General features: G+C 46.3%; 1 protein-coding gene across 20 annotated transcripts in view; it reads right to left on the bottom strand.

Annotated features, from left to right (window-relative positions):
* Positions 1-323: 323 nt before the first annotated feature.
* EPB41 (erythrocyte membrane protein band 4.1) overlaps positions 324-24,097 on the bottom strand; it is a 98,115-nt gene continuing 74,341 nt past the window's right edge. For 14 of the 20 annotated variants that reach the window (XM_086765119.1, XM_086765121.1, XM_086765110.1 and 11 more), the window contains 7 exons: positions 23,310-23,489; positions 9,306-9,752; positions 7,941-8,069; positions 6,285-6,386; positions 5,728-5,808; positions 4,761-4,868; positions 324-3,880 (listed from right to left, as the gene is read on the bottom strand). In XM_086765119.1, the coding sequence (XP_086621245.1) occupies positions 4,770-4,868; positions 5,728-5,808; positions 6,285-6,386; positions 7,941-8,069; positions 9,306-9,752; positions 23,310-23,489 (1,038 nt within the window). In that variant the 3' untranslated portion in view covers positions 324-3,880; positions 4,761-4,769. The remainder of the gene's footprint in view (positions 3,881-4,760; positions 4,869-5,727; positions 5,809-6,284; positions 6,387-7,940; positions 8,070-9,305; positions 9,753-23,309; positions 23,490-24,097) is intronic. The other 6 variants (XM_086765122.1, XM_086765118.1, XM_086765117.1 and 3 more) reach the window with 1 other exon arrangement.

Raw genomic sequence — 24,097 nt, forward strand, 5'->3', positions numbered from 1 at the left:
TGGGCAACGATGCTTTAGAAAAACTTGGACTCTGGGGCTCCCATTCAGCCCTTTCTGGGCTTTGGTCCCACATGTCCCTGCTGGGAGCTGCTGAAAATGTCTGAAGCCACCGAGAGCGCAGGAAAAACGCAGCCGATGGCAGCGGCAGAGCCCAGCGTGGGGCTGGGGAGAGCTCCAACCGCAGCCGGCACCGCGTTTGCCAGGGACGCTCAGGAGGCAACGGGTTTGGCTTAAGTTGGAAAAAGGCAACTGCCACGATGCCCGGCCGAGGACAGAGATCTGGAGGACGGTAAGAAGCAGCAAAAAGGCTTCAGGGCCAGGGAGAGAGTTTTGTTTGAAAATTTATTGAAAAATGCAATACAAGAAGCAATACTGAACACTTACATCTGTCTAAACGCTACAGCAACTTTCCCTTTGATTTACTATGAAAGTCCAAAATAACAGCTCCCATCACTAGTCAATCTATAAAGATTTGCCAATTTTAAAAGTTCCTATTTTTATAAAGAAGAGTGTAAACGGCTAGCCTAGACAATTCACAATTGCCTTAAAAAAAATTTTACAAAGCTCCTTCATATTCTCAACTATTTTTTTTTTTTTTTTCTATTTTACAAGTTTCATCTCTAAGGCTGGGACACTACCACCTCTTAAGGTAATCGTACAATTAGGAAAATCAGCAAACCATAGTTTATTAAAACCAGAATCAGTCAGTCCTTTGCTAACACATCTGTGTTGGTCAGAGATTGCTATTTGGCAACCAGAGCTGCCGTTCCAGTTTAATGGAGGAGAACACGAGCTCCTTGCCTTCCTTTCTATAAAAACATTCATTCATATATAAATAGCTTCCATATAATGTATATTATACAATCAAGACAGTCTCTGGGTGAATTTGTGGAGTGGGAAGAGCTGGGAACATTCATATAAATAGACCTTACTTAGCTGGTTTGTCCCTAGAAATGACACAGCGCGCTGGGAGCCAAGGATTTTAAAAACCCCTCAGAGGTGGAAGCGGTGCAGGCAGCCCCGGCTGAGGATGGGAGAAGCTTCTTCTGCTCTTGACTTCCCAGGCTGCCGCTGCTCCTGTGCAACTCCCCAGCTCGGGCGCTGCGCGGCGGCGGCCGTGTCGGCTGGGAATCCCCCGTGGGGTCAGACAGCAGTGATGGCAAGGGTCAGACGAGGCAATAACTTGGTTAAAATACTCCAGGAGAAGCAAGAACATAGAAGAGGGAAGTGTGAGAATGAACAACCTGGAAAGAGCCACCCAAAATCCAGGGAAAAAAACTCCAGGGTTGTTCTAGTCTATGGGCCCTGAAAAAGGGACACACAGAGCACAGTGAGCACGGTGAGCACACTCTTTCGAAAAGGAACTGCCTCTTGTGCCGGTGGGTTTCTCACCCTAGAAATCCCCTGCTCACGGTGTTCTGTCCTGTTCAGTGTGCTCAGGGCACAGGACACCCCAGCTGAAGACCCAGGGCCAAGCTTCAGCCTCACACCGTGTCCTCTGAACTCTCACAATGGCCAAGCGCCTGTAAGTGCTACGGACAAACGATTTCTCACACTGGCTTTGTCTAGTAAAGCTCAAATTCTCTTAATCACTACTCGGCAAGCCTGTTTACTCCTCAGGTAGCTGCTCCAGGGTGAGAAGGAAGGACCGAGAAGCAAAAAGCTAAATTCCTAGAAAAGGGAGATGGCCAGAGGGATGCATGACGGGCGTTTAAGGCAAGCGTTACCCAACTATGTTGAGAACAGCAGGGGCACAGACCTGGTAAAGGATCTGCGGTTCAGAATAAGGAAGGAAAGGGCTGTTCAGACATAAGTAGGAAGACTTAATCTCTACACTACAGCTGTGGAGCCCAGGACCCTCTAAATCCCCCGAGCAGGATGCCCAGGACCCAGTGGAAGGCAGAGCATCACCAGAGGGGACCACACACCCAGCAGCAACCGGCATGGGAAGGCTGAGAAGGACCCAGGGCCAGCAAGGCTCAAAGAAAGCAAACATCCAGCAGCTCCAGCGTTTTCAGCAGTCTCCAATCAATCAGTGACTGACAGCTTAATTAAAATTGCACCTGAATCGGAGAAGCTACACTAGCCCCAGTGTAGTCTGAAGGCTGTTTGTGGCTAAACAGCAAGTGGTTGCAGCCTGAGCTAAATCCAGTGACTCCTGAAACACATTATTCAAATTTAAAATAGCAGAGAGCTTTTTTTACTGCCATCCTTGACTGAGGAGCAGCAGCAAAAGCACTCCATGCCCTCAGCTACCAATGTGCCACACACTATATATTTAAAAAAAAAAAAAAATCACAACCTCAAAGTGTACTAAAGCATTCACAAGTGTCTGGGCAGACTCTTAACAAAGTTTTTTTTTGTTGTTGGTTTTTTTTTTTTGTTTGTTTGTTTTCCTTTTCAAATCTAATTGCTGGAAGGAGAAGCCAGGGCATGATTAAAACATTTCCATGAAGCTCAGAAAGCAGCAGCAGAAGCCATGGAGGGAAGCACATCCAGCCCCAGAAAAGATGTTTTCTGATCATCCCCACCATGCTGGCCCTGGTCCCGGCGCTCTGTAAGCTCAGCCTAAAGATGCAGACACTAACCCTGGTCTTTCATTCCAGCAAGGCGGTCAGGAAGCCAAACAAAGTGCAGACCCTTAAGTCAACGTGGAAGGGGGGTGGCAGCACTTTCCCCACAGTTTGGCTCTGTCTGATACATCCTACGATTTCTCGTTCAGCCTCTCCAAATACAGCTGACAGGCCTAGGAAGGATTGTCTCCAGGATTTTAAACTAAGTGATAGCAGGATATATGCCCTGGCATACGTTTAGCTTTAAATAGCACTGTGAGGGGAGGGAAAATACCAACCCATGGCTTACAAAAAACCCCTCCTAATTTAAAAATCATAAACACAAACGAATGAAAAACTATGACACTGAAAAAAAAAAAAAAATCGGTTACTGTGAATGCTGCATAAGCCTATCTTAATAGCATTCAGAGTCCAAACACCTTCAACGCATGCTTCTAAGGGCTTTTTTAATGTAATGGCAGCCAGAAAACACAACAGGTAGGTAGCACTCGGCAGAGACACACAGAAGGAAGGCGAGGTGCTATCACAGTCCTCTTAAAGCTCTAAAATTCACAGTATAAGATATTTGAAGCAACTTCCAGTATTCCTTAAATCTAGTCCACTATTAAGATGTGTGCATTGGCTACACCACAAAACCCTACTGTGTTCACACGTCGGGGGCCTGAAACCCAACGGGGAGGAAACAGCAGCAGCAGCTCTGCTCCGCACGCCCAGCTATCGCGGCCAGAGTCTCAAGCTCCCTAGAGCTAAAAAAAAAAAAAACAAAAAAAAAACAAAAAAAAAACCCAAGAGGCAATCGGAATGCTGCACAAAACTGAAGTCTGACTTTTTAAACTGACTCTCCTGGCAGAAGGACCCATGGCTTTTTGAAGGCGCGTATGGATCCCGCACTCGGAATATGCACGGATGTGGCTTATCTCCGTTATCCCTGATGAGGCGGAGGGAATATGACTTAAAACAGTGACCCTTTGAGCCCTGCGAGGTGTGTCGTGGTCTGTGGCTGAAGAGGCTATGCATGAGAGGGAATGCAAAATTGAAAACCTGTAAAAAATATTCAGTACAGTTAGAAATATGGCATACTTTTGTCACAATATATATATAAAAAAAAAAACCCAAAACCCTATATCCAATAGGATCCAGTGGAGTCTGGAAAATCCCATTTAAAATGTCAAAGCGCAGCTCCTAATAAATGATATGAATGTCTCTGAGTGTCAAGTCTTGTAAATCCAAGGTCTTTGTGCTCCAGGTAGTTTCTTGGTAGTTTTGCTGGTTTTTTTTCCTGGTGTTGTGTCTGGCAGGAATGCTTCCTAGAAAGAGAGAAAGACGGTAAGTTATGGCTGCCAACAACTGGTTTTCTGGGAGAGAGAGGAACCTGCTTCCCTGAAGAGGCTGGAGAACTGAAATCAGATGAGTTACCACAAATGGCAGGTGTGAATTCAGGCTCAGAGCCACCTCTGCTCCCATCCCTGAAGGGCCATATCTTAAGATCTGCAAGTCCAGGAACGCTTAGGAAACCTGTGCCACTTTTATTTAGGTTTGGAGAGTTTAAAAGCTCAAGCACAGTGTCTGTTAAACCATGCTGTCTCTCCTCTCTCCTAATTTGTGCTTGTTCCACCTCCCAAATCTCTGCAAGTCCCAGCTTTGTTGGGATGAGGTAGGGCAGAAGCATAGCACCGATGCGGGCAACACCAACAGCACCGGCGTGGGGCAGGACGGGCTTTACAGTGCTGATGCGCAGGCAGAGCGCCTAGGTTCCTTGAGCAGCTCTTTCCCAAAAATCATCAAAACTGCAGAAAAGGGATCTTTAGAGGCAAGTCAGGAGCTCGGGGTCCAGCGCAGGGGTTACCTGGCACTGATGTAGGCAGGGGTCTGCATGAAACCTACGGCTCAGTGTGCTCCAGGTGCACAGGAGGTGTTTGTAAGGCAAAACGGCCTCATCACCAGAGCCATGTTGCTTCTTTTAGAGAATCCTGGCTCAGTGCCACAGCAGGATCGGTCTGCATTTGACAGCTTCATCAGCCTTCAATGATTTAATAGGAACAGCCTGAGCAGGACTCATCAGCTGACAATAATTTTACTTAACCTTTGATCACATTTAGCCAAACCTTGCTCGCCCTGAGATGGCGCCTCCTATCCTGGGGGGAAAGCAGCCCCCGCCACTCACTCGTGTGCGGCCTCCCTACTCACACAGCCTCGCTACTCCTCTGCGATCTCGGTCTCCTGGTGCACGACCACTTTAGTCACCGACATGTCCGGGTGCTGCTCCTTGGCTGCCTTTATCGCCTGCGCCAGAACCTGCAAGAGAGCGCGTTTCAGAGCATGCCGGGGGTCTGCAGCGGGGCAAGAGACTGTTTCTGCTCTGGGGAGAGGGAAAGAAAAGTGAATCCACTTCAACTGCACAGTTCGGTGACTTTTGGTGGTATTAGATTATTTCTGAAAGGAAAAGCTGTTTTCTAAGAATACACCACATCTCTCCACTGCCCCATGGTAGAAGATGGACGAGAGCAATTAAGGAAACCCTGTTTATTCTTCCAGAAAGTGTGATGAGCACATTTCAGACATCTTCTCAGACATCTTCTGTTAGGATTGATAAACTAGTTCTTGTCATACGAATGTACTCCAGCCTCATGATACTTGCAACTAAAATTAAATTCAAAGTGTAATTCTCTGATGCCAAAATCCTCACTTCCAATACACGCTAGAGGCCAACAAGGCTGACTCATCAGAAAGGTTTCCTACAAAGCCAATGAGATTTAATGCAGGTGCTGAGTGCTATGGAATGACTTCTGGCACTATACAGCAGCAATAGCCTTTCAAAGTTACAGAAAACTAATGCAGATCATCCAGATGTCAAGGAAAACTTTGACTTCATATTTTAGTGGATGTTTTTAAAAACTTCATTTGTCCAAACAATTCTGGAATCAAAACTTTGCTGCCAACATCAGTTTCAGAGCAGAATTAAGCTTTGCTGGCCCAGCTACACAGCTCCATACTGCCAAGGAGGAATTTATTCCTGAATTCAGTTTTGATGTCTTATTTCCATCCCAGCAGAGTTTCCCAAGGTTGTTTTCTGGTGAAGCTGTCTTCAGAAAGGCAGCCTGTCTAGTTCACGCCAGCGCTGAGGAGCCCTTTTAGACTGCAACCAAGCTCCTACCTGGTCGTGGTCTACGTCTGCGTCTCCTGTGATGACAATCCTCTTCTCAATCCGCGTCTCTGAAATGCCACCTTTTACAGTCTAGTAACAAAGGGAAAAACTACTGTTAGTCTGAAACTGAAAAGGGATTCGAATGCACTGAGGCTGCTTGTCTAAAGATGATATCAAAAATAGCATTACCAAATACTGCCATCATACCATGGTACCAGAATTACAGGGGAAAACTGTCACTGCTCAAAGAAAAACTGTCAAATATTCATTTTCTGAACCAGGGAACAGCTTTGACTCACAGTACAGTTCCTTCCCGTTAGCCCACAGGACAGCCAGAGCCCCATGTCCACAGACGGCACTGCAATTACTGCATAACCCACAGTCTTAATTCGATGCAGGTAAACCTGGAAACCTCATGCTTTGTTCAGGTATTAATGACTTTTTTTTTTTTAAAGAACTGGGGTTTAGGCTTTTTTTTTTTTTTTTTTTTTGCTATTATTCAACCCTGCCCAGCTCTCCATCATGTTGCTGGTTTAGTTGTCGTTTCATCGTTCCCGTGCTGTTACCTTTGTGATCTGCGTGGTGGTGGTGCTGCTGGTGGTTTCCGAAGTGATGGTCTGAGCCGTCAGCAGGATGCCAGGGTCTAAATCTCCATTGCCACCATCTGTCTGAGGGACAGAAAAACAGGTCGTCACTCTCTGCGGGCAGTGGACAGAAACAGGGTCTCCACATGAACAGAGCAGGACGCAATCTGCGGACAGAAACTCCTCTCCTTTGTGGACCATGGGACAGAGTGAGCTGAACTGCAGCTGTGTCCAGCTGCACAAGGACTTTGCACGTCTCTGAAGGCTCAGCACAAAGCCCACGGACTTTCCAAGGCCAGAAATGCAGGAATCCATAAAATCACCCAGGCAGGACCTATGACACCCTCAGAGCAGGTGGGCTGGGATATACCCAAATCTGGGTACATGGCAGCACCCGTGGCGCTCCTCCATGCCAAGCTGCATGCTTTGGACCATGAAGGGAGACCAAAGCAGACACCTATCCCAAATTACACCTGCCTGGATCCACGGAGGTTCACCAAGCCAGAGCACCATCTGATTCAGATGGTACTTTCTACCGTTCCTCTCTCCTGACCACAGCTTGCACATTGCTCACTTGAAACTCTGCGGAAGCAAAGTCCAGATACCTGCCGAACTAGGAACAGTTTCTTTTATAGCTGGGTACTTGGTTCCCATCCTGCACGACTCGGTCTGTCAAAGTCTGCTGAAAAACCGAAAGTAAGTCATCCTGCCAACTCATCCTGCCGTGTCTCCTCTCAGGAACGCAGGGCAGCATCCCCCAGCATGGTGGTGGGACGATATCTGGAGTTACCACAAGGTGGGACCATTTTCCACAGACTGGAAGAAATCTCATGGCACATCACAAGCCAGTGCACACACGGCTCATTTCTCCCAGCCCCGGAGAGACGCTTCTTTTCATTCCCCAGTTCGAAATGGCAACAGCAGTAACCAGAGCAAAACTCCTCTATTATCTCGCTAAGAAACAGGGTGATGCTCATCACTGCCTGGTGCTGACGTGTCTGAATGCCCACTCAACTCCTGCAATCGGGGAGGATGCTGAGCAGCCACAGAATTCCTTGGGAATCCCAAATTATACAGGCATGGTCCATAGGATACCCGCACCCAAACCTACAACCCACGGTCACTACACTCCAGCAGCAGAGCATGGGCTGCTCCCAACAACCACAGTTAGGACAAACCCAACTTAACCCAAGTTCTCAAATACAGAAATAAAACCTATTTTAGATTGAGAATTTTAACCTCAGCAATGAAACCATGCCTGCATATGTTGGCATCACCCCACTAACATTTAGTTTCCAGTCACCAGATACCCATTCTGGTTGGATTTTATACAAAACTTTTGGTTTTCAACACCTGTTTCAGGGTTGAAACCTAAAGGACAATCAAATCATTTAGAAACCAAGTTCTGAAGAGCCAAAAACAGCAAGGAGAGCTGGGGAAAACAAGACAAGGCATCCCTTGCAGCAAAAAGGCCAACTCAGGTTAACTCCATACAGTCCGATCTACATCCCGAAGCCACCAGTGGCTGAAAATAAATTCTGTTTGCATGCACAGCTTGAAAAAACAATTACTCTTCAGGGACAGTAAAAACACTGCTCCTCTAAAAATACCTGGAAAATTAATCAGAACACACCTTACCTGTGCAGCTTCATAGGTGATGGTCTTCGTCTCCGTGTGGACGATGGGGACTTCTTTTGTGGGAATTTCACTTTTGACGGCGCCAGAGACATCGGAGATGGTGACTGTCTGTGTCTTCACTAGTGGCGGCTGTGAGACAGGGTTAAAAACATCTCCATAAAGACCCAGTTAGCATCTCCGCATCGTGGAAATGTTCTACAGCATTTCCACATCGTGCTACTGGCAAGTGTTCTGACATTGATCTGATAAAAGCACTGTGGGAACCAAGGAAATCTTTGGTTTTAAGCCTCTGGTATGAGACGCTGCTCAGAGGGCAGAGATCATGTGTGAGGATTAAAGAGAGAAAAATCCTCCAGACGTTCCCCAGCGCCATGCCCTCAGGTCAGCCCAACTGAAGCATTAAGGGTTTAACTGGTGTATCACACTACCAGAAAGAAACTGATTATTAACTTTCTAATTAGAAGCTCATTGCCAGCTGCCATCCATTGATGACCCTCATCCATTGATGACAATGTCAAGATTAACACCAACCCTGGGCAAATAAAAACTTGATCACAGCTGAGCAGCTTCACCCTGACTGCAAGTGAAACACACTATCATTAAAAAATCCTCATTTAACTTTTATTAAATCAATGTCAGACCAAACAGAAACATGACATTTTGAAAGAGAAACTGGGGAGAAGGGGAAGAGAAATTGGTTGTTCCACCACCTGATAATCATCCAGAAGAAGACAGAGTTAGCTCAGACCCACGGTGCTTTCCCAGAGGGCTCAATTTCTGCTCACCATCCCCAAACCTGACAGATGCCACCGTGATCGTTAGCAGGGGAAGCGGACACCTATTCGACTGTAAGCAACCAATAGCAACACTGAAGCAGGCAAAAACATCTCCCACGGTGGGGAGCAGAAAGGGGGACGCCAAAGCCCACGTTCGCAATTTAAAAGTGCGTTTGACAGTGCTTCAAATTTGCTCTGCCGCACCAAGGCTCAGCCTCCGGTACAGGAGGAGACAGCAAAAACATTAAGAAACTAAAATTCCATGCCTTTAAGAGCCTAAATAGTTCCCTTTTGGGGGATGCAACAGGATGCTTTGATCAAAAAAGGGTCAAAGGGTGTTGCATTGCGGCAACTGTATTTCATGCCAAGATAAATTGAGAGGGGCTTGGATTTAATGCCAAGATAAACCGAGAGGGGCTCGTGTGCACTGACTGCAGGAGATTAACCGGCTAACGAGCTCCAAGAATGAGCCCAAGCCAAGCAAAGACAGCTCCTCTCCAGATGCGTGGCATCTGCTTGCTGCAGTGTTGGGGTTCCTGCTCCGAAGGTGGCCAGGGTTGTGAGGGAGCGGGCGCCAGGGGTTCACTACCTGGAAGCAGCGAATGACTGCCGGCAGCCCGGTATTAACATCTGAGTCGTGACACTCGCCATTTAGCTTTCTAAAGGCAAATTTGTCTTCACCATTCTCTGCCTCCTCCTCCTCTCCTCCCCAGGGCTGGCGGGGAGGCGTGGCAGGGCTGGCGGGGGGCTCCAGCTCAGAGAGCTCAGAGTCCTTCTCCACATCCGCACAAACCCCCTTTCCGCATCTCAGGTCCTCCTCGCTTGCGGGGAGGCTGGGAGCTGCCTCCTCCTCCTCCTCGCTGCTTAGAGAGGAAGCACCAGAGTCACGGCTGGGAGAAGGCTCTGAGGTGAGTGGCACTGGGGTATCGCTAAAAGCTACTGACTGCTTTGAGCCCTCCCGCGCAAAGCCAGTGTTAGCATCGCTCCACTCTGGCACCGCAGCCACATCCTCTCTGGAGAGAAAGTCACTCATTTTCTAAAAAGAAACAAATACACAAAAAAAAGGCCAGAGAGAGAGAAAGAGAGCGTTAGGGAGAACAGGAGGTCATGAAGTGTAAAGACAAAACATCGGTTTCTCATCACACATCACATCTCCAGGAACGCATGCAGCAGTGGTGGGTTTGGGCACTTGGAAGCTTGAAAACCTTTGTGCTATGCAATGTGTCCAGAGCATTGACTGACACAGCCTTCCTGCTACATCAATAATACTCTGCTACAGTTTAAGGAATTAATGTTAAAACAACTCTCTGCAAGTAAAGGAAGAGCCATCACTAAGCATTTTTTGCCCAGCTGGGAAACAGGAATAATTTCAGTGTAGGACATGTAGGACTTGTGCACATCCAGAACTCACATGTGCAACAAAACCCCCCCACTACACCAAAACCACAGCCCCATTCTGCTTTTAACTCCTGGAAACAGTTCGTGCTGTATTTTCAACTTGCACACAGAGGTTAAAATAATAAGCCCAGAGTTACTGTGCACGATAATCTGCAGAGCCTGTGCTTTGCTCTTCTCCTCGCCCCGGGCACGCTCACACCTCCCAGCTCGTCTTTGCTGCTGCAGGCTCTGGGATAACGAACGCAGACCTGTCATTATGGCATGGGTACAATTATTGTACCAATATCTACAAGTTAGTATTGCAATCAACTGCTTCAGTTACCAAGAGGCTCCTGAACTGGCGCTGCAGTCTGGTTATCAGAAAGAATTTGCACTATTTCTTCTAGACAAAGCAGTTCAATTAACTTAGCACAAAACTTTTCAGCTGAGGAATTAAAAAAAAATGCAGCTTTAAGCTGGAAAGCCAGATGTTCACAGATGTGTGCTGACCCCATCACCACCAAGCATGCGGTTCCGTTTATGGCTCAACGAGCTCCATGTGACCGTTTATTCCTGACTGCCAACATGTTCCTAACATACTTTATCCCAAAAGCAGTTGGTGCACGGAAACCTTTGCAGCAGCTAAACCTCCTGAAGGTATCACACAATGGGCATTTGTGATGGCGCAAGGAGAGAAGACACACGATGAAGCAGCTCAGCCCTCCGAGAAGCAAGCAGGCATGTCTGGAGCACCTGAGATATTTGGGGAGAGCGAGCATGCCAAGCCAGAGGGTTTGACTACAGCTGGTGATATTCTGCTCTCCGTTGAGCTCGTTAGCAAGGTCTCAACTACGTCTTCTCACATCTCTGGGAGCCCTCGAGCCAGGAGGGAAGCAACAGTGACAGAAGAGAAGAGTTAAAACATGAACAAGACAAAGCTTTAGCAAAAAATCAGCTGTTTGCCCAAATGCCCGAGTGAGGAATATTTCATACACACAGAGAAGCAGTGTTTCAGTCACTCACCAGTGGTGAATGATGGCTACAGCCCTGCCCTGTGCCAGAAATCGCATTTCTCTCGTTATTGACACAGAAAGTTGCCTTCAAGGAAGGGCAGAACAAGCAGCTGTGGGCACCTACAGCTTTACACATATCGAAGCTGTCACAGCATCCAGCATCAGGGAATGAGGAGGGAAAAAAAAACCAGCGTGATGACGCTTAATCAATGACATTACTATTTCTTCTTAATAATTAACCTCACAGTTGATTGCTGGTAGCCTTCAGCCACGTATCTGTTCATCCAAAAATAGTGATTAAATTTTCACAAAAACAGGGCAAGTCCATTCTGTCAACTGTTATTCTAACTTTAGTGGCAGTATTAAGACAAACAGAAGCTGTTGCCTCACCTTCTGCTAAGAAGATTCTCTGGGCAATGAAAAAATGGTAATTTGTGGTTAAAATGTGAGGTCTGAGGCCTGCGGGTTACCCAGTACGATGCATTTTCTGTACACCAGAGGCTTCCACTCTGACTGACCTCATCGAATGGCACTGGTTAAGAACAGGAGCTGCTTTATGGAGGAGCAAATAGATGCTTATTTTAGTATCATTTCAAGAGATGACTCTTCCACCATTCCTCCTGGGTATTTTTCAATTCCCAGCTTCTTTATGTTGCAGATAGGTTATCTGTAAGATTTCTGCCCATTAGCATTTACAGCCTTTTGGGCTTCTCTTAAGTTCTTGGGATACTGCTTAGGAAAACGCATGTAAGAGGAGTGAAGGGACAGTGACAAGCACTGTGACGATCAGGTCTGACGCACACATAGGGAAGCGTTATTTCTGACCAAAACCCACTTCCATACGTGTTCCTCCAAAGGCACATCCAGCTCCCGCTCTCTTTTTGCCTAACGGAAGATATTCTACCGCAATATTTCACAAAACAGAATAGGACCAGAGGTTATCAGCTTTGAACACCCACGTCTTAATCTTGCTTTAAAACCTGGATTTATATACTGCCAATATACTGCTCTCTTCTTAATTATACATGCTACATCTTGCAAATTAATCAGGGGATCTTGAGAAGACACAGTACATCATCTGTGCCTGGAAAACGCCGCAGGAGCAAGATTTCCTTACATCCCAGCTAGGGCACGGCTGGACCAAGAGAAATATTGCAGATAAAACAAAGCAGAATAAGCAGCTACACAAACACAGATCTATTTAGGAGACAGACATTTGTATCTGGTCAGAACAACTTCCCAGCTCCCTTGCATACCGAAAAAAATAATCTGCGTTTTAGAAGTATCTTGTATGGTAAAAGCAAAAAGGAAGGGAAAAGCTTAAATGAAGCCTACGGCGTACAAACAGCTCGTCGGGAGAGCCAAGTGCGGCTGTAACCATACAAACCATAAAGGCAGAAGGAATCCTGATAAGATCAACCGATCAGAAGCACTTTTTTCCTTGCCTTCCTATCCCACTGGTAAGATGTTATGCTAATTGAAAAGTATTTGTTTCTATAGAAATTTATCTATTCACACACACTTTTTTTTTTTTAAATACAACTATGTTTGCTCCTGTATTTGAAAATGCAGTTTGCACGTAGGCTAGAAAATATTATCTTTTTAGAAAAAAAAAAAACAAACACAACACCTCCTCCCCCAGGAATTTAAGTATCTCTTACAAATTCTGATCTTATCAAGATTTATTTTAATTTGCAAATGCAAAAGCATTCCTATTTTCAAGGCTCAGATTTGCAGAGGTCCAAGTTCTCCCTGAGCCCCACGAAGCATGGGAGCACCTGGGCGGCAAACCGCTCATTCCAGAGACACGAAGCCGAACCAGCAACGCCTCAACGGGGCACGAAGCAGCCTCTGCGTAAGCCATACACAGCGCAAAGAAAAGAGGGGCAGGATGCAATGCCCCAGAAGAAACAAATCGAACCAGACATGAAAGCAGCTAAAACATTACCTTGCCAAACACAAATCTTTGTGCACCAATGTTGACAAAAACTGAGGACACAGCTTAATTTAAGCGTTACCGTGCAAAAAGTGACACGAAAGAATTCAGACTGGGGATAAATTAATAACAGGCTTAATTGCACGGCTGATACCAGCTACCAAAAGGATTTATTTTTCTTAAAAAGTGTTTTTGTGTAAATGTTTGCTTGTATTTTTCTGGAACCTACTATTTTTGTTCAGGATATATTCATATAGCATGAGCCAGCTGCCCTGTGCTGGTTTTCCACAGCCCATGCAGGTATGCTGCTGCCTCTCTCCCCAGAAATATTCAGTCATCCTCATCCCAACCAGACTCTGACCCTGCAGGAAACTTAAGGAGTACTAAAAAGATGTCAACCTGCCAGTTACCAAAGACATTTGATAAAAATTGGTAACAACATGAAATTACAGTGCATGCTAACTCCTTACAACCACCATACAAAATGCTAATGGTTCCAGCAAGCGAGTACTTCCCAGCTCCCTTCTTTTCCAGTATGGCATTGCTGCCGCTAAGGCTGGTGCATGTTATTAGGTTATCCCCAAAAAAGTATCTGCACAAGCTCACGGGCTCGGTGTGACCGTCGACAGACGCACAATAGATGACATTGTTTTTGCAGCGAACCACACTCACCAGTGAGAGCTCCCAGATCAAGTGATGCTCAGTCTCACAGCTGTCAAAGCACTTGGGTAAAAACATTTTATAAAGTAGAAAACAAGTGATCCTTATTTTACAATACCTGCCATGCTTTATAGAACTACTTTGCCTTACCGATGGAAGTTCAGCAGCTTAGAATCTGTTCAATAAACCCTGGCATTTGAAAATGATGGCTGTTACCTATGGATTTGCATTTCTGGGCTGATTTTTTAACTGCCATTGATCTGATCACAGCATCCTGACCAGCCCAGTCAGACAACAGGATGATAAAAGAGAATTTGACGCAAGTTAAAAGTAAGGCTAGAAAACACACAGCATGCTAGAAGCTTAAAAAGATGAACTTGCTGTCATGAACAAGAATCCCAAGTGTCGTAGTTCAGCCCCAATCGGGACCAGACTATGCAGTCTCTCTCTCACTCCCCCCACCCTCTGAGAGAACAAGGGGAGATGATATAAGAAAAACGGCTCGAGGTTTGAGATAAGGACAGGGAGAAATCCTTAAAGTTACCGTCACGGGCAAAACAGACTCGACTTGGGGAAAACTATTCATTTATTACTAAAACTAGCAGGAGAATGAGACAGAGAAAAAGATAATCTCCCTCCACCCCTCCCTCTTCCTGGGCTTAACATTATCTCTACCACCTTCCCCCCCACCAACCCCCCCCCGCCGGCGACACAGGGGGAAGAGGGAATGGGGGTTGCGGTCAGTCCATCACACGTTGTTTTATGCTGCTCCTTCGTGGTCGGGGGAAGAACTCCTCACATTCCTCCCCTGCTCCAGCGTGGGGTCCCTCCCATGGGCCACAGTCCTTCATGAAACTGCTCCGGCGTGGGTCATCTCTTCCACGGGGTGCAGCCCCTCCAGAACGGCTGCCCCAGTGGGGCCTCCACAGGCCACAGCCTCCTTCAGGCATCCACCTCCTCCGGTGTGGGGTCCTTCATGGGCTGCAGGGGGATCTCTGCTCCTCTGTGGCCTCCCCGGGCTGCAGGGGCACAGCCTGCTCCACCATGGTCGTCACCACGGGCTGCAGGGGAATCTTGGCCAGGAGCCGCATTACTCCTCCCCCTCCTTCTGAACTGACCTTGGCGTCTGCAGCCGTTCCTCTCACAAGAAAAGTTCTTCACAACAGGCTGGCAGACACCTCTCAGGATCTCTTCACATCTCATTCACATCTCATCTCCTCTCCACTTCTCTCAGCCAGGCCGGGCCGAGTTGGGCCCAGTCGGCCACCCGGCAGGAGGCCAGAGGGTGAGGCCTGTGCCTCCCCCTCTGCGCCTCTGCCCTCGCTCAGCTTCTTCACATCTTCTCCTCTTCTTTTTTTTTTTTTCTGTTTTCCTCTTCTTAAATACGTTATCGCAGAGGCATTATCACAGGACATTCTGCTACCAATCGGCTCGGCCTTGGCCAGCAGCAGGTCCGCCCTAGGCCCGGCCGAGTCCACTGAACAAAGGGGAGCAACTTCCAGCAGTTTCCTACAGAAGCTGCCACCTTAGGCCCCCCCTCACTAACAAAACCAGAACACCAAGACATTACACGATGCACAGCAGCCACTTCCAATCCACCGCATCAACTACTTTGCAACAGGAAACAACCTCAAGATCAATACTTAAGTTATTAAAATAAGGTTGCTAAGCAATACAATTCGAGAGGTATTTCCTCTCTCTGTCCATCCTGATCCCCTTCCTTTGTGGCAAGGAACCCTTGGATGGGGGTACAGAGCTGTGCACATCTTACTCCAAATTCCTTCTGCAGAGAAGAAGCTGCTAGTGGCACTGCAAATGCAAATGCTCCACCACAGCCAGATCTGCTTTCCTGCAATCGCTCATGACAGCACAGAATGAGCCAAACAGTTTATCCCAAAGTAAATAATCTCACAAAAGAAAAGCTGGGAATTAAAATTAAGAATGACTCTTGACAGCCTCTAGACACAATCAGGTAAAATCCAACCAGAGGCTTGCACTGGATTACCAAGCAAAGAAACGGTGGTTCATTAGGAATGTGGTTTCTTCGCTTACAAAAACAGAAAGCAGCATCTTTGCCCTCAAATTGATATATCATGTGGGGCAGAGGCTCTTGCAGTTGCATCGCACGGGACCTGAGATGCTTCTGCTCCTGGAAGAACTTTCTGCAAGTTGTTTTTTATATTCACAACTTTCTGCAAGTTATTTTTCTTATTCAGTCTCAGAAGTGAAGAGGGCGAACGCGTTAGTGTTACATTAAGTACCTGGTAGAGGGCTGAACCTTTGACCCCTCTGCAAACAAAGCCTTCCTTAAACCAAGCTGGATTTAATCCTCAATCAAATTATTCTGGCCAGTTTGAGAGCGTGCAGTGCTTACGGCCGCAGCCTTGCATGCCCCCTCTCCCCAGGAGCACGAATCCCACACCAGAGACCCCAGCAGACCCCACACTTCGAACGCAACCAGTAACGACCTGGGGTCCCACGGCTCCTGGTTTGAGGAGGCAATACCAAGCGTTCGTCCAAAGAGTTGTTAACGCAGGTCATGAACAGCTTTTTTGTTAATAAGCAGTGGAAAGAAGAATCTGATTTGCAATAACATTTATTAATGACAAATGTACATATTTACAAAGAAAAATCTGAGAAAAAAAAATACAAAACCAAAAAAGTGTTCCAAAAGAGAGCATTTTAGGTAAAAAAGAAAGTGTTTTCAGTCCCCACAAATGGATCCAACACAACCACATACACTGCCAGAAGATCCCGAAGCAGCACAAACCAAGGTAGCCCTTCCCTCCAGCTTCACAAGCGGAGAGAGATGCCAGCAGGGACACACTGCCAGGTTCTCCAGTGTCACTGGCACCAGTCAGTACAGACCAAGGAGTTTCTAAACGAATCCGTAACCCTCCCTCAGGCTAAATTTTTCTGGAAAGCATCCTACCTCAGTCTGTAGGTCAGAAGAGGCGCCATCAGCTCATAAAGCGGAAAAAAGAAAACCCAACAAACCAGTGGAATAATTCTCACAGTGACGAATTGCTGACCCTTATATGAAGTGAGAGACGCTTTGCCTTCCTTTACCTTCCCTAGGAGCCCCGCGGCATGGACACCAGCAAGGCCAGCTCGACCTCCTGCCTGCAAACACCAACTACTCCTCTGGTGCCACACCAAGGAATTCCACCTCTCCTTATTTCAGGATAGGAGGAAAAAAGGAGCAAAGTACATGCATTGGTTCCTTTACAAAACCCTGAGATGTCTGCCCTTAAACGGAGCTAGAGCATGACAGCAGGCATCCCAAAATCCCTCCTCTCGGCACCACATCCTGCATGGACATCAAGGGGAACACGTGAAACCAAGAATCAACCGGCACAGCACTGACATCCACGAGATACATCAGGTGCAGGAACAAGATACATAATGTGTAGGAACAAGACCTTACATGGACTGCCAAAGGGCACGTCTGTAACTCCCTTTCGCTTGCAAGCAAATTGAAAAAAATGCAGAAGAGTGGCCGGCAAAGGGGCTGGAGCACAGCAGGCACATCACCATGGTGGCGAACAGATGAGGTTTCTGTTCCTGATGAGCTACGGGCTTTCTCTGTCAGAAGAGATCGTATCTACCCGGATGAACACAGATAACTGGCCTCTAAACTGCCATGGAAATATAAAGGATTTTCTTTCATCAGTTTCTTTATACTCTGCAGTGATAATTGTTACATAAACTCCAAAAATGTTCCTGAGCATTCTCAGAATGTAAAGTTCCAAAGTTTTTCTGCTGATGATAACCAGCCTTATCTCAAGATTAAAAAAAAATAAGTGAGAGAGATCGTTTTAATTAAGAAGTTCAAGAATTGAGTTGAAATGACCAACAGAGTACATCTCTCACCACTCTGGGAGAAGATATCCTGAGCACTAGCTTCAAACATTGCTCTGGGCAGAGATTTTCAGACTTCAGGTCCTTTGGAAATGGTAGGCAGAGCTACAGAAACCATGGCTTTGCAAACACCACTGGATGGCTTCGAAGAGCTTGTTCAGAATGACAGCACGCAGTAACCTCACCAGGGCTCAAAGCAGCGTCACGGCAGCTAACCCGAGCCACAGCTTTGGAAAGGAAGCGGGTGTGTGTTTTACTTCTACAGAGAGAAAACAGACGGAGACAGACTTGAACAACTCCTGTCCCGTCCCTCTCCACGCCAGCCTAGGCGAACAAACAGTCCCTGTTTTTCATCATGTCTGTTCCAGTTTTGGGAAGGAGATTCAGGCAGGGAATCCCAGATGGAAGCATCCTCCCTGCTTCTTCCATCCTGCATCTTGTGCACAGCATGTGGCACCTCAGCACCCTTCCCCACCTCTCCTCTCCAGGGTTCACCTCCTTGAGACAGCCTTCCTAAACCTCACACCGAGCTTAGCCGAGTTCAAGCGTTCCTAGGCCGCAGGCACGCAGCCCGGCGAGCAGCGCCCTCCGCCCATGGGCCCTGCGGAGCTGCGCAGGCTGCGCTGCCGACAGCTCTCCTTCGCACCGCCGTGCGCCTCTGCACCTGCCCAGAGACTCCCACGCAGCCAACCGCTGAAAGAGGAAGACTGTGTATCAAAGGCAGTGTATTAAAAAGGGAAGAATACTTTCCAATGAAAACTCAGCATCCTCACAAAACAAAGTCCTAAAGGCACGAACCGGTGAACTAATCGGAACAGGTTACAAGAGTAATTGGAAAGATTCCTGGGAGATTAAAACGAAGGGTTTCACTAGCAACCTAAGGCTCTGAGACAGCATTTAGAGAGCCTCAACCTGTTTGCTGAGAGCAAGAGAGGCGGCTCGAGCAGTCCGTGACACGGCACGGGCCTTCAGATCAGACAGCACATGCCAGATTTGCCTTGCATTTTTTTCCTGCAAGCTTATCTGCTAGCTTCCTAAATAACACTCTTCACACAGGTATAGATCTATAAAGGGTTATAGATACATATATATATATTTTTTTTCCACACATTTTAGTCCCTGTAACAAAGGTCTACTCCTTTCTCTTCTGTGCTGCTGCAGCAGCTGCCAACATTGATGGCACTGGTGGCTGTTCTCAGGAGTAATTATGTCTACACCAATCCTCCAGAGAAAGCAACAGAAAGCAGATTATTCCTGAAAGGAGAAGCAGCTGGCTCAGCTCAGTCCCATAATTACTATATACAGAACAGAAACCCCTTAGACACAAAGTCCCAGGTTTGCTCAGCCCAGCGTGGAGCCTACGCAGCTCAACCAGGGTAACTTGCGTGAACACGAGCATCATCCAGACATTTACATTTGTAGGCAATAAACAACAAGCAGCATGCAACCGTTTTGTTAGAGAAGTCAAAACAATCCATGGCTTTAACATGAGAACTGCGTCCCGATGTGGTAAAGTCAAAATGTTAACAGAGGAGATGTACCTAACAGCAGGTTACTCCGTTCCTGTGACCTGAGCAAACATGCATCAGTTAGTTCAACACAAATTAAAAAAAACACATCTCAAGTGCACCAAGACCACCAGATTCAGAAAAATGATTAATCTATGTTTACAGTAAATATTTCTTTGCAATGGGTTTTCTCCTATAACACGATGTATTTTCTTGGAAACGAAAACAGAGGTGCGAATGGGAAGCTGTGATGCTTTGCAAAAGGCTTCCCCGACCAGGAAAATGAGACGTTGCCTCTCCTTGTCTCCAAGTTAACACTAACAGCAGTGGTAACCAACACCTTTTATTTAAATGCCAATCTTAGTGTCCTAGAGAAAGAGTGGTTATGGACTGGATTCAGTAGATTGCTGTAAAGCCTCTTTTGGATCAGTATCAAACGTTCTTCGGCTTGAGAACATCTTACGTTTTACACAACCAGCTTAAAAGCAAGTCTTAGGCAATCCCCATGTGAGGTTTACAGGGGCTGAAGAAGCAAACATCTCCTTCCATGTATCTACACTCCCTGTTTGCCCTCCTACAGCAATTGGGATCACGGCTCAGAGAACTTGCTTTTGCACACTGGGAAACTTCAAAAGGGACCTGGCAATCCATGACCACTCCTGCCAGGTCCCAGATCGCAGCTATACCACGACACGCAGCAGGATTAACATGACAGTCACGAGGGGTCCCTTCCCAGGACAGCAAACTACGGAGATCAAAGACCAGGACAAGGAATGCAGCAGAGGTTATGGCCAAGAAATTCAGGAGCTTTGGTCTTGAGGTTTCAACACGACCCTGTTGCCACTCAGAGAAAGAGCAGCCACCAAACAGTCAGTGCTACGACCAGGAGAAAGGACATCATAAAGGGAATACGTGGAGAAGGAAAAATGCTAGAGTACAGCTGACACTTTTTGAGTGATTTCTGCTCTTCAGGAATTGGAATAGAAACCTTTGGAAGAGTTTCTTCACTTCCTTGCCGGGGAAAGGCTGTCTCAGTAGTTATCTCCTGCTTTTTTAGTTTCTCTTCATCCTGTACTAACAGAGGACGTTCCTGTGTCTGCTTTCGTGGTAGAAGATCAAGAAAGACACAGAGAGATGAACAAAAATGACAGATGGAAAGTGCCCAAAATGACACTTGGAGGTGTGCAAAGCGTTAGGACAGTCTTCCTCTCAAGGTAAAAATTAACTGCCCTGGAGAGCAGAGCCACTGGTGGCTTGGGTTGCACCAGCCTTAGAACTACAAAATCTCGTCCTCTCTGCAGAGCTTGGGAACATCTGGATCAGGATCATGTGTGTTTTGTCACAAACCATGACCACGCGCGTTTTGCGCCTGCCCTCCCAGAAAAGCGTATGCTCAAAACTTAGCGAAGTGTTTCTGAATTGGAATGGTTGAGAAAAAAGTCTGAGGCATTAGAAATAGAAATGGCAAAGTACAAAACGTGGTCTCTGACAGCTTCCTATTCTACAGTGCCCTTAAAAACCAGCATTTGTGAAATATTGTTGAACATCCAACTGCAGTGCAGATACAAAAGTTCTCACAACAGTATCAAAATTTCAAATGTTTTGAAAATCCTACTGGAACAAGTGAAAAATTGTTACATCTTAGAAATCCCGAGTGTGGAACAGGCAGGATGGCAGTAGGAGCGTTGCAACTCCTTCAATTTTGCTCCGCATTTTAGCACTTTTGCTTCTAGAGTCTAAAGAATGTAAAAAACCAGAATGAACAAATCATCACGTAGGATCATGCAGGGGCTTGAGGAAAGAAAAGACTGTGGGAAATCTTGCTGGTCAGTAACTCCCCATCCCTTTAATTTTCCAGACCTGGTCAAACCCAAGCGCACCTAGGAGAGGAAGAACTTGGCTCTAAGCTCTCTCAGCTGAGCTAGCCTCCTTTGATCAGTGCGGTATTTTGGGACTGGCTCTTTGCACACCCCTAAGTGACAAGTATTAGGGAGAAAGTAGCTGGGAGACTGGCCAGCAAAAGAAAAGATAAAATGCAAGAGTAACATGATCATTAAAACAAAACAAAACAAAAAACAGAAAGAAAGACAACATAAAAAGAACAGGGTACAGTTAAACTTTCAGAATTGCTTTTCTCTCCGAATACACGGTTATATCTTTCATGCAGCTTTTTCAAACCAGCCATGCACCAAAATAAGCAAAATTGAAAGCTGCAAAAGCTGCAGCAGTGCGCAAGTCCTCTCGGTGTGAGTTATGAAACTACTTCATGTAGCCAAAGAAAAAGAATGTTATCCAGCAGCTGCTGTTGAGTTTTTGCTTGGTGCCATCACAATAGCAAAGTCTGGTTCAAAAGCACATATCAGAACAGCAGCTTTACCTCAAGCCCACCAACCTGTCTCTCAGAAGATAGGACAGTGACTTTCTTGACCTGGACACACAAAGCGTGTTAAGGTTCAGTTGTCTTGAAATAGAACGCAGAGGAACAGAAGAAAAGCAGCCCCTGGCAGAACACCCTTTGGCCACTACAGCAGGGTGAAGATACCACCATGAACAGGAGGAACAAGATTGCTTTGCATCCTTAAACATGTGCAGATGAAGGAAAGCACCCTCCTTGGGAGGTGCCTGGTGAAGATGCATTTCCGGAAGTTCACAGTACCACCTCCATCTCAGAGCAGACCGCTTTAGAGAGGATCAGATCAAGAGGGAATTTCCAGAAATGCAAATCCAGGGTTCACACCAATCCTCACCTCACTGCAGACCACGGCAGCCTTAGATGGGGAAAGCCCACACCATCCAGTTATCATGAACAGCAGCCCCTCAAGATCTCACGTGCAATCACCATGCAAAAAAATTTTCATAACAACTAAGAATGTCATTCTTGAACTATAGTTCTGGAGGTTGAGAGCCTCTGCTCTGTCCCACCCGCACATCCCTAACCCACGTGGCACCATGGGCAGAGCTCAGCACCGCTCTGCTGCCCACATTCCTGCAGAATTTACACTCAGCAACCAAAGAGGAAGGTCCACGAATGCACTGAACAGGGTAATTCCAAGGATAAGGATCAACTCTCATCAGTTGATCTGGGAGGTTTCATCTTTCTAGTGGAGGAAAAAAAAAGTCCAACAATTGCCATGGCTTTTCTCTATGCTTTGAGGAACGTGTAGCATATTTGGTCATTAAAATCCCTTGGATCTGTTCTGATAACCCTCCCTTCACTGCAAGATTATTGCTGTTTAAAAAGTATCTCCCTTGCAATCCCTTGCAGATGAAATGCAAGCCTATCCTCAGCACTGTGGGCAGGAAGGGGACAAGCTAGGCTTAAATCAGGAGAGACTCTACGAACGCCACCACTGCAGCCAGGATGCAGTTTTTCAGTTGTAATGAAAAATCACATTTATTACTTAAGAGACTGATTACCATGGGCTCTAACTACAGTTTTAGCCACAAGCTTCAAATCTGAGCTCGGTAACACCAATATTACACAGATAAGCTGTCTGTTATCCAAGAAGAAACCAGGTGGCAGACAGATCTTTGCCACATCAACTTGGTTTCTTTGAAAAATTATCTTTTTAAAGACATTAGCAGGGAGACTGTGAATGTGTATGGCTACTAACACACTGTTCTGTAAGGAGAAAGATTTCCATCACGCATGAACAGCCTTGCTGTAGCCACCTGAGGAGTCTTCTTGAAGCCTCCACAGTAGATCAGCACCTGCAGATCTACATGCAAGACTAAACCAAATCACATACTGGATTAACTGGAGAATAAAGTGACTTTTGGAAATTGATACCATCCCAATGCATCTCCACTGGGTTACCTGCAATATTATCTCTGAAGTAATTCTGTTCAATTTAGGTGTTTGGGGTTTTTTTCCCCCCTCACATTTTGGGAAGACCTGTTCCCAGGAATAAGCCAACCCCCAAAACAGCTATGTGAAGAACACTCTAGCATCACAGACGAAAGCAATGCTAGGAAAAGCAGCATCAAAACCAGGTGGAGAATTCCTAAATTCTTTTCTACAAAAAAAAAAAAAAAAAAAAATTACATTTTTATGATACTATGACTAAAGCATCAGTTCTCTGAGAGGCCATTATACACATTAAAAGTCAACTATTAAAATTCAATATAACAAAAAACTAAGGGGGGCTGAAGCGCAGTCCTAGGGTGCAAAGCTGTCCCTTGGAAGTTTCACACTACTGCGCAGCACACTAACACCCACATGCCGCCGAGGTACTCACTCCGTCTGCTCCTGTGGGAACCTGCCCGTTGACGTTGAGGGTTCGGAAAGGGGAGTGAGTGGACAAGCGTTTGTCCCATTCACTCGGCCGAGGCTCCGGGATGGACTCCATAAAGTTCTTCTTCAACTCACTGATGTTGGCGTGATGCTTCTTGATTTCTTCCTGGGTCTTATCTAGATCCTACCAGCAAAAGGACAGGGTAAGTGAAACACGGAGTCACCAGCGCTCGCCTAGCCTGCCGCATAGCAAAGCTGCGCTCAGCGGAGTTGTTGCCGACTTCCATCAATTGTGCCCACACTGCAAACACACAAAGGGAACGTCCTCTCTCCTCTTTCCTCTCGTATTAATAGGGATAAACTGCGAGCGGCAGGGAGTGGGGTCTCGTCCAGGAGCGGGATGTGCCCTGGGTTCATCTCAAGTGACACTAAAAGAGATGACAGCTGAGGTGCCGTCTCATGGGTTTTCCCCACAGGGAATTTTTAAAAATTGCAATAATAGGTTTGTTTGGGTTATTTAATTTAATGCCTTTAGATTGGGTGGGTTCGCTTTCTTTATGCTCTGCTAGTCTGAAAATGCACAGGTATAAATGCAGTTAATGTTTAAGAAAATATTTTCTGAATTTTATTTATACCTACTTCTCTTTCATCCTACCAGGAATTATCTTTGCTCCCAGAATATCTCAATTACTTGTTTCCCCACTCTCATCTCATCCCTCCAGGAGCTACCCCAGGAGGTTTTAGACTTCTGAAATGAAGATGAGATGACAGCCCTCTAAAATCGAACAGAGA

Source organism: Chlamydotis macqueenii, chromosome 22 (assembly GCF_036417535.1).
Source record: "Chlamydotis macqueenii isolate bChlMac1 chromosome 22, bChlMac1.mat, whole genome shotgun sequence".
Lineage (NCBI taxonomy): Eukaryota > Metazoa > Chordata > Aves > Otidiformes > Otididae > Chlamydotis > Chlamydotis macqueenii.